This window comes from Tachysurus fulvidraco, chromosome 23 (genome assembly GCF_022655615.1).
Source record: "Tachysurus fulvidraco isolate hzauxx_2018 chromosome 23, HZAU_PFXX_2.0, whole genome shotgun sequence".
In the NCBI taxonomy this organism is placed as follows: Eukaryota; Metazoa; Chordata; class Actinopteri; order Siluriformes; family Bagridae; genus Tachysurus; species Tachysurus fulvidraco.
Window position 1 is genome coordinate 13,021,445 of NC_062540.1, and position 10,542 is coordinate 13,031,986.

General features: G+C 37.4%; 1 protein-coding gene across 6 annotated transcripts in view; it reads left to right on the forward strand.

The window, feature by feature from the left end:
* Nucleotides 1-9,601, forward strand: part of arhgef10lb (Rho guanine nucleotide exchange factor (GEF) 10-like b) — a 39,213-nt gene extending 29,612 nt beyond the window's left edge. For all 6 annotated transcript variants that reach the window (XM_047807235.1, XM_047807236.1, XM_047807237.1 and 3 more), the window contains 7 exons: nucleotides 2,818-2,904; nucleotides 3,819-4,030; nucleotides 4,144-4,301; nucleotides 5,875-6,017; nucleotides 7,356-7,527; nucleotides 8,194-8,313; nucleotides 8,390-9,601. In XM_047807235.1, coding sequence (XP_047663191.1) covers nucleotides 2,818-2,904; nucleotides 3,819-4,030; nucleotides 4,144-4,301; nucleotides 5,875-6,017; nucleotides 7,356-7,527; nucleotides 8,194-8,313; nucleotides 8,390-8,934 — 1,437 coding nt within the window. In that variant the 3' untranslated portion in view covers nucleotides 8,935-9,601. The remainder of the gene's footprint in view (nucleotides 1-2,817; nucleotides 2,905-3,818; nucleotides 4,031-4,143; nucleotides 4,302-5,874; nucleotides 6,018-7,355; nucleotides 7,528-8,193; nucleotides 8,314-8,389) is intronic.
* The last annotated feature ends 941 nt before the right edge of the window (nucleotides 9,602-10,542 follow it).

Below are 10,542 nucleotides of genomic sequence, written 5' to 3' on the forward strand. Positions count from 1 at the left end.
TATAACTGATTTTAAAATACAATGTTGTTTTCTGACACATGAATAAAATACACCATTGTCAGGAAATTAAGAAGCAAATAATTTTAAGTCAGGCAAGCCTTAAAAGAAGAACACATTACAAAAAGGGTTATAAGAATGAGAGCCTTAGAGTACTTTATCTTTGGGTTTTATTAGTAAAAGGAATGTCTCATTGTGTGTGTGTGTGTGTGTGTGTGTGTGTGTGTGTGTGTGTGTGTGTGTGTGTGTGTGTGTGTGTGTGTGTGTGTGTGTGTGTGTGTGTGTGTGTGTGTGTGTGTGTGTGTGTTGAGGGCCCCTATGAGTTCAATCAAAGAAACCGCATGGGGTTATCTGGTCTTTGTGTAGGCTCCAGTCATTCTGGAGCCAGGTGTGTGTGTAAAACTGGGTTGCTCATCGGTTAATTGAGGAGTAGATGTGAAGTAGAATGACCTGTACCAGACCAGATTCTAGAGTAGAATGACCTGTACCAGACGCTACAGTGTTATAAAGAAGGAAATAAGACATGCATATTGAGGTACAATTGGTATGCCTTTTGCGTTTAGCAGCGTGTAATTAATAGTTTATTTCACCAGACTTCCATAATGTCTTGTTCTTCAGGCTTGGTAGCTTTGCATGGAAAATTAGGGAATATTACAATCTTAATAATTAAACATAATACAAATAAAGAAGAAAACTATTAGCGGCTGCCAGAAATATCAAAATCCATAAGTAATGGAAATAAGAGATAAATGATCCATTGATAGAGTGGATCAAGATGAATTTAATTTGATGAATTCATCCCTAGTGTAAAACTTCATTATGACCCGAATCTGAAGTAGTTCATTGGATGAGACACAAACAAACAAAAGTGGGTGTTTATCCAGCCGCTGGCAAAGACAGTGTAAGAAAATGTCTGAAAAATGAACATGGCCGTGTCTTCACCATTGTAACATAACCTCTACCCCCACTTCTGAGTAAAGTAATGAAGATGCAGTGGAGTAGAAAGCTAAAGTAGGTTAGAGGTAAAGGGGGATCTTCTCATTGACAGGTAATTCAATGTTCTTAGCTCGCTTGTTCTAGCTTTTGGATTTGCGCAGAAGTAAATCTAATCAGAAAAGGAAAAAAAAACTGCTAGTAAGGCTTCAAACTGAATGGAAATGGCATAACTGCAGCATTTCATCACATTCAGATGGAAAGTGAGATTGCCCACATTTAAGCTCCAATATAAATAGTTCTAACTGGATAATTAATGCACATGTTAAATAATCCTGCCTGACATTTTCATAGAAAGGAGAACAGAAAGAACAAAAATGAACAGGCCCCGAAGATAATTCTAGATTAATGTAGCTCCTGCTGAGCTAATTCAGATGGAAAGCAGAATGTATGTTGGCTGTTGTGCCATACATCAGAAACCCACATTGCACACTCAGCAGGGTCCAGGGTAAGTACACACACTCACATAACAACATGCCTCCACTTCATACAAGCGATGGAACAAATCATCCATATTTTTTCCTACAGATATTGAAGCTGAATCTATTTATGATCTCATTTGAATATACATACAACCATCTCTGGGCTTTCTCACGTCAGACTACACAGATGTATGACTGCTGTGCCACTGCTATTGTTTACTGCATTTGTACTATGTTTAGATATTGTGTTAATTAAAATCAGCCTAGTGTTATCAGGGATTTTTCCTTATTAAACATATGCAAGTGGGATATACATGACGTTATGCTCAAAAAATTAAGGCAACACTTAAATCATACAATGGATCTTGATGAGCAAAAGTATTATATATATACTGTATATACACACACAAAATGATGTGTCAATAGTCAAAGGAAACCAAAATAATTAACCACCATTTTGGTGGTTGTCTTGCTGTTGCCTCTTCATTGAACCTGCTCTCACTTCCATTATCACTAAATCAGGTGATTCACAATCACTTATGCTTCCTGACTGGACACATGGATATCCCTTAAGTTTAACTGACTTGGTGTTGTAATATGATGTTTAACTGTTCAAATAATTTTCTGAACAGTGTATATTAGCATCTGAGTTTAAATTATTCCTTCTCCTTCTAACTTATGCTGCTCATTTCTAGCTCCTTCTGCTGCCTTCATTTTAAATTGAAATTTCTGGGAAGAAACTGGCATTATTCTTTTGAAAACATCATTCCATTTCCCTTGAACCGAGAATACTGCATATGCTGTGAGTTGCTTTTTAAGAAAAAGGGGCTGAATTGATCAGGATTGTTCCAGGTGGGGATGGGTTTATGTAAACCGACGCCTAAAACGAACACACCGGGAAAATGACATTCTTACTTTCCTTGAGTTTTTCTTTTATCTGATTCTACTGACTTTTTATTTCAAAACAGAAATAAAGAAAAAAAGAATTCAGTTCACTGTATTTTCAAGCACAAACATTTCTCAGAAATGGTGATTGGTGATTTTTCAGCATCAGACAACTTTTTTAACATGAATTAATTTAAATTGTTTTAACTGGTTATTAGCATTTAACTAGTTTGTATTATTATAATAGTAACATTTGAGAAATGAACAATAAAGCTGTTGTTATTTAGCTGTAGTAAGCTATCATTATGTACTTTTACTTTCCTTCTTTGTTTGTTCTTCTGTGCTACAGTTTCATTGAAGCTGTACATTAACCTTTGCCAGAGTATTTAATTCTATGAGTAACTCTGACGATGCGTTATAAATACATAATTGTGTTTTGATTTCCCTTTCTGCTATGGTGCACTGATATAGAAAAGCTTGGGACTGTGTGTAATGATGTAAGTCTCCTCGTACTCCACAGCTCCAGATGGCCCTTCACAACCCAGTCCAGTGTGCTCTGTTGGGTTTCTCTGTAGCCAGCACCTCTCTGCCTCAGGGCTATCTTTGGGTGAGCATGTCTCCATTACACTGTCAACACTAACAAACATCATTTTTCATCAGAATGCTGTTCACATTACTTGAGTATAATCAGTACCATTTTAATGCTTTGACGCGTTAGGTCCATGAGCCAGTTTAAACTTCAGCTAATTTAATGTCAACTCTTGTTTGACAAATGTCTGCTATTAAGACATTTATTCACATAATAACGCACAAACCTTTTTTTTTTTTCAACAATGGTATGATCTTGATTTGTGGATATCATCTTCTGTCTTCTATGGAAATAGGTTGTGGGTTTACGTCGATGCCACTGTTGTACTTAGTGTCTGCAATTTATTTATTATTCTTTCTTTCCTGAAAAACCTTAAAATATTTTTTTACAGGGAGGGTTAAGGCTAACACATTCTTCCTCTGAGACATTTTAACTGCTATCTATCTTGAGCCTTACATCTAGAGATCTCATATGCATCATCGGAGAGCACGGCCAGTTCTGCTCCAATGGCTGTAGCATCAGCAGAATTCAAACTTTTGATCTCAGACCAAAAAGGGCGAAAGCATTTCTGTTACACCACTCGGGAGCTCCTTAATACATATTTTTTAACTCTTATCTGGGACCAAAAAATAATACTTCTGAGTGTAATTCCCTGAATTTTTTGGCACCAGCTCTGGTTTTCCTCAAGTTGAGTCTGGCTTGTTATTCTATATTACTGGTCTACATTATAATTCCCGCTATAGAGTGTTGAATAATAGAGATTATTAACACCCAGATACACACACATTCTGTTTATCACCACAATGTACAGAATGATTAATTAATGTGAAGCAGTAGATAAAACTATTCTCACTGCTACCTCTGTCTCTGTTCCTGTCTCATTCTGTAATCTCTTACACATACACACAAACTTTTCCCTCGGGTCTGCACAGGTGGCCAGTAGTGGAGATGAATCTTATGGACAGGTGGAGATCTTCTCCCTGAACAGACCCACTCCACGCTCAGTGAAGAGTTTCCTTCTGGCCTCCCCTGCTCTGAGCATTGAATATGTCACGGAGGCCAGCGATGAAGAAAATGAAGGACAAGTATCCGAAGGAGCTGCCAGAATTGGGAACACCATCTGCGTGGGGTTACAAGATGGCAAGTGAGTCCAACTCTGAGATTAAATGATGTGTGTCCTAATAAAATGTGCATGAAATTTCAAGTAGCTTTCTAGAAGAGCGAATAAATTTCAAGATTGTGTGTGTTTAATTACAGTATCCTAGTTTACGGGAATGTGGATACCGCTGCCCAGTGCCTCTTGACCTTTCAAAACCCTGAAGGTTGTCCTGTTCTGTGCCTAACACACACACACAACTTCCTCTTCGCTGGACTTACTAATGGCAAAGTTGCAGTTTATAGCAGAAAGATTACAGGTAATTACTTCCAAGATATATCTAGTATATTTACATAAAATTTCATACGGAACAAAAACAAGATAGGGGGATAGCCAATATAAATGGAATACAGCATAACATGTGCTGTGCAAATCTCTTTAATTATCCTCGTGTTTGGACATGTTTCCTACACTGATTATTCAAACTAGCACCATATGGCTTGAATGATTTATTTGCCTTGAATGAAATTTCTCTGCATGCTCTGTACAACCCCTTGATTTTCAGTTCATCATTTTGTAAGATTGCTTGGCACACTTCTCATGCACTTGTTAAAATTACAGAAGTGCGTAAAGTTTTGCACAAAAATGAGACAAAAAGAAAGGTGTATTATATAAACAAGTTGTGAAATATTCAATATGTGTAATATTGATTATATAACCTTATATTTTACACATATTGCTTCATTTTTATAAGGCACAAAATGGCCAAATTGTGTATGTTAATATATTAATTTAATAGATTTTTTTTAAAACATTGGACAAAGTTTAGGAAATAGAAATAGGTTTTAAATCTATAAATGTCCCTCTAATGAGCAGTCCAGAGGTGATGGTGGCAAAGTATAACTCCCTGAGACTACATGAGTAAGAAACCGTGAGATTTATCTCCATTTTTTACTATATAACTATTAATATTTCAGCACTATCTCTTTTATAATGCCACTGCTGTGAGTCAGCTGTAAGTATTGTGGTATTATGAGTTTCATAATGTTTTTATACATCAGTTCTATGAACACGAAATTGCTATCGAGGATATTTCGGACACAAATTGCCCAAATGTTTTGTTCATTTATGCACTGTTAGCAGAAATAGAGCCATTAAAAACTACACTCACCCTACAGCACATCTAGTTATATAGCTCAAAGAGCTTCCGGCTTCCCTTCTTTAGTTTCATCTTCATCTGGCGAGTTTTCATATATTAATTAAAAGTTATAGTTCTAAAAATTATCGTTTGCCATTGCTGCTGAATACGTCACTAAATGTACTGTACTAACAGGTGCGAGCTTAGAGGTGGAATTTGATGTAGCAAACACTGAAGAGAGGAGTAATATACCAAGTGAAATGTCCCAGTGCTCTTGAAATACCGCTCGACTAATTAAATTAGTAGACCGGGACAAACTGTCCTGTCTATATCCATCTTTTATACCTGCGGACAGTCTTTTCTCTATATGCTGAGTTGGAATGATCCACCTTAGTAAAGACATTTTTATAATGAAAAATTATATTCCTGTTATAACTGTGAAAAAGTGTTGTCTTATAAATTGTTGTCAATTAAAGTCTAAAGAGTGTATATAAAACCTTGTGCATGAACAATTTCACAAACAATTGTTTGCAACAATTTTGTAACCCACCTGGGTTTTCGTTTATTTCCACTTGAAATCGCACTGCCTCTAGAAAGGCTAGAATTTTTGCTAAATTTTTCTTGTGTTGTTACAAGAAATGGCCACATATAGTCTCACTAATGCGACTACCTTTTTGTTATACATAAATAAATCTGTTTTTTGTGATTCATTTATTCAAAAATTATATAAAATGATATCTTCCATGTCTCACAGAAGCTCTGTGGGATCCAGATTCCAGCCAACTGCTTGTGATTGGATATGCGCCTGTGCTTAAACTCCTCAATATAGATGAGTGCGTGTGGGCTAGCTGTGCAAACCAAGTGGCTGTGATCGACGGCTGTAATCTCACCACACAGGTAAACATTGTCAACACTTAAACGAGCTGCGTGAAAAGAAAAAAAAATAGTTTAATCACTTTTAAACACAAATATACTGGCAGACAGTGAAACCTGCTAAATGTGACATTTGTCTTGATGCCATCTTCGTTGAAATGAAAACAATGTTCAAAGACTTGCACCTTCTCCGCACTCTCATCATCTAGGCAGTTCCTAGAGACCTTTTTTGACAGGTGTAAACAACAAGGCAAGATATCTGCCTCTGTAGATCAAAGTCTGTAAGTTCTTCTGTAGTGGAGCAGAGTTGAATCGCCTCTGAAAATGAAGATTATATATATATATATATATATATATATATATATATATATATATATATATATATATATATATATATATATATATATATATTATATATTTTAAGACACATCCTGCTTTCCCTCTATGAGCTACATTATAATAGAGCATCCTAGGAAGAAGATAAAAGGTATCCTCTTGTAGAAGTCCAACAGCATTTTTGCATGCATGCCAGCCTTTGATCACTTCTGACAGCTGAGCCATCCTCTGAAATTTGCCGCAAGCAGCTCTCGTCTCCCTCCCTCATCCTGACGCTTAACCGCAGGAATATATTTGGCTCCAGCAGTTGGAAATTGAACTCAGCTGAAGATTAGAACCTCTCGGGGTACACACTATCGCTCAGAGGGTTCAGTACTAAAGCAGACACTAAAGCTGTTCAAGATGTTTTATTCTGTGTCTTTTAGAACAACACAAAGTATGAAAGGTTAATATCTCATAATTATACATTTATATCTATGTCTTTTCATTTTTTTTCCTTTTTTGCTGCCATGAGATGTAAAGCATTCAGATGATTCATTTTTGCTTTGACATTGCTATTGATTTTTGATGCTGTACAGTTTTCTTAGTCATTTTGGAAACATCCCTATCAGTCATTTTTTTGCACACAATCTAAAAAAGACAAATACAGAGTTACATAGTACGGTATTAGAATAATAAAATCATATGTAAACATTTTTTCCTACACTTTATTACGTTTTATTTTTTTTTTCTATAGTAATGTATATATTAAATAGCAAAGTATTTTTTGTATGTTTTTTGTGTATCTAATGCAGCTAGTCCATCTTAAAGTTTTTGCATCCAGACTTTGTCTTTTCCTTTTCTTTCCAGAAATGTTACTCCTCTGTGTTCTTTGTAGTATTTTACTGTTGCTTTCGTTTGCTTCTCTTCTCTCTCGCCTCTTCCAATTGATAATTTGTGTTTGCTATATTTCTTCATGTTCTTTCATGAAACTTTCTGTTTGCTTTCTCACCTTTCCATTAAACCTGTGACTTTTGTTACTGTCAGAGCTTTGATGCTCATCCAGACCCCATGGTGAGCGTGACGCACATGGTACGAGCTGGTGGAGGAGTGTGGATGGCGTTTTCAGAGGGCTCGTCACTTCGGCTCTTCCACACTGAAACTTTAGGGCACCTGCAAGAGATCAACATCTCAACACGCTCCACATATCTGAGCCCAGGCAAGTTCAGGACATTAATGCTATGCTACAGTAGCTCTCTCTCTCTCTCTCTCTCTCTCTCTCTCTCTCTCTCTCTCTCTCTCTCTCTCACTCTCTCTCTCACACACACACACACACACACTCACACTCTTTTGGTTATGGTGGATTTGGAGTCTATCCCAGGAACACTGGGCATAAATCAGGAATGCAGCTTGGTTAAGATGCTGGCAACCATGTGGCTGATCACTTCCATATTTTGGGGGGAGGCTGAATAATTGAATTGTACTAAAAGGAGAATAGAAAAGTTATATATACCTTTCACCTCAGTAGGGCACTTCAACTAGTAGGAAACTAACTAATCCCTTAAATACTACTTGTAGCTAGAAAAAAGGAGAAGGTGGATTCAAATTTTTAAAGACACTAAAAACGAGGGAGCCATGATGTGTTATTTAACCAGTTGTGATGAAAATGATTCTCATAAAGAATATGATTCCCTAAGCATCCTTATGTCTGTAAAAATTGGAAGATTGATTTTGAGAGCTGTTGCCTTTCCCTTTTCCCTTGATTTTTTTTCATCCACCTTAACTGTGTTTCTCTTGTAATGGATGCAAAACTGAATACAAAATTAAGTTAAAAAAACAAAAAACAAAACAGTAATGACACCATATTTGTTTGTTCTCTTAAAAGGTCAGACTGTGTGTGTCACCAGCCTGCTCATCTGCCAGGGGCTCTTGTGGGTGGGCACGGCCCAGGGCATCATCATCACCCTGCCAATGCCAAAGTTGGAGGGCATCCCGAAAATAACAGGTGAGTAGCCATGAATTCAACACAGCGTTAACAAGTCTGAATGCAAACTCATTTCAATCCTCTCTGTCTTCTCCAGGCAAAGCAATGACCTCCCTCAATGCTCACAGTGGCTCTGTGGACATTCTAGTGGCTACGTCAAGTACTTTGTCCCCCGACCTTTTAAAGCGGGACTCTCTGGCTGACGGGAATGATTCAGGTAGTGGAGGTGAAGACTTGATCCACTTGTCTCAGGAGTCACTACAGCAGCAGGTAGATGGCTTGTCTCAGAAGGACGCTAAACCCAAAGGACTGCTGCTCCAGTACCACCTCCGTTCCACCTCCCAGCTCCCTGGAAAGCTTCTGACTGCTCAGCCTGAAGCGGTATCCAATTCCTCCCAGGAGTCCCTGGAGCACACTACAGAGGATGGTTCTATCTATGAGCTAACTGATGACCCCGAGGTTTGGGTCAAGGGACCAGGACCATCCACAAAGGATGGAGCACGAAAAGAAAGGGTCATGTCATTTGCTGTTATATCAGGAGGAAGAGGATTCCGCAGACTCAACACAGCTGGCTTCTCCTCTACTTCCTCTGGAGCCAATGAGACTACCCTTATGGTCTGGCAGCTTCCATTGACAGTCTGAAACAATGACATAAAGACACCGAAGTCTCTTCAGCAAAACAGGAAATTGAAGATAGGCAAACAGACCAAAATTTCGTCCAACCAGTTTTATCAGGACAGTAGTCCACGTCGTCACCTAGCTTCAACATCTAGACCATTATAGCACACATCATAAATATGTAGAATTTTCAGATACATCAAAAAAGAAACATTTCAAAATGTCAAAATGATTACATGTAATTATATGCCCAAGCTGCATGTTGTTCTTCTAGATGGAAACCAGAAGTCATTGTGAATATATTTAAAAGGGTTGTGACTCATCTAATATTTATGCATAATGAAAAAGTGTATTTGCTGAATGTAGTACTGGAACAGATGCATCCAGATGTTGTACATGGAAAGAAGTAAATGTCAACATCTTTGAGTCATTCTAGTTCAATTGTTATTTTTACATTTTCCAAAATGTGAATGTGATAAACTGATTTTTCACTTGGCTTAGGTACTTAATATTTCTGGTACATATTTCACACTGTGTCACTTTGTTTTTATTTGTTTTGTTTTTTTTAAAGAAGAAATAAATGTGTTTATGTTCATTTATAAATATGTATTTTTGTACTTATTCTGTATTTTGTACTTATTTTGTACTTATTCTGATCTGATCTCTAATACAGGTCATTTTTAATTCTCAAGCAGTGCCAAAACCCTTTTGTTTTGTTTTTTTGAACACAGCACCATGGATCTGAGACGCAGTTGTTTTCAGCTTTAGCTCTGAAGCTGTTTACGCCTTACCCATTTTCAGCCTCTTATCTCTACAGGCAGCCCTCTCAATGAACATATCAGCAGATGCAGTGTGAAGCAACTCACACAGTGGCTAATGCGTGCTTGCCGTGACTCAAAGTCAACGTGACAAGGAAACCAAATCCTACTGTATACCTTTGAGATGGTGTGTCAAAGCTGATCTTAGATGTTACAGCACAGCTGTCAGCCAGACATGATGTCTCCTGAAATTACAGCAGCGTAATAAGTAATGGCACTTGGATTTGGAATCAGTCTGGATGGCTACCGGGATAATCCCTGCTTGGTGGTGTTCTGGGTGGAATTTTATATAAAGTCTTGATTTATTCATCAGTAGCACAATGATCATCCTGGGTTTTGAAATTGGGTACAGAGCATATGGTGTACCACCAAATTCTGAACAAAATCATTTTAGCTTCGCAAAAAGTCAGGAGGAAGAAAATCAAGGAAGCAACCATGCTGATCCTAAGGTGCTAAGTCTAAAATTTAGCAGTAAATGAATATTTCATGCTGGTTGGAGTCTTCTACTTGAAGATCTGTCGATGGCCTGTCAGTTCCATGAGCAGAAAAGACAGATTATATATAGTGCAGCATAAGTACTGCTTTTTCCCCTTTGTGTCAGGAAACACATACCTTCAACTCAGCAGGATTCAAGTCAATCTGATTCCAAACACTGCTCTGCTTGTTGCACCAAGTTACACGTTGTTTATATTCATTCTATCAATCTCAAAATCTATATGCTCTTCTTTAATCATAAGTGTTTATCATGGCATGCATACAAACATGAGAAAAATTGCTGCTCCCAGACAGCTATATAAATCCCTTAATAGTAATT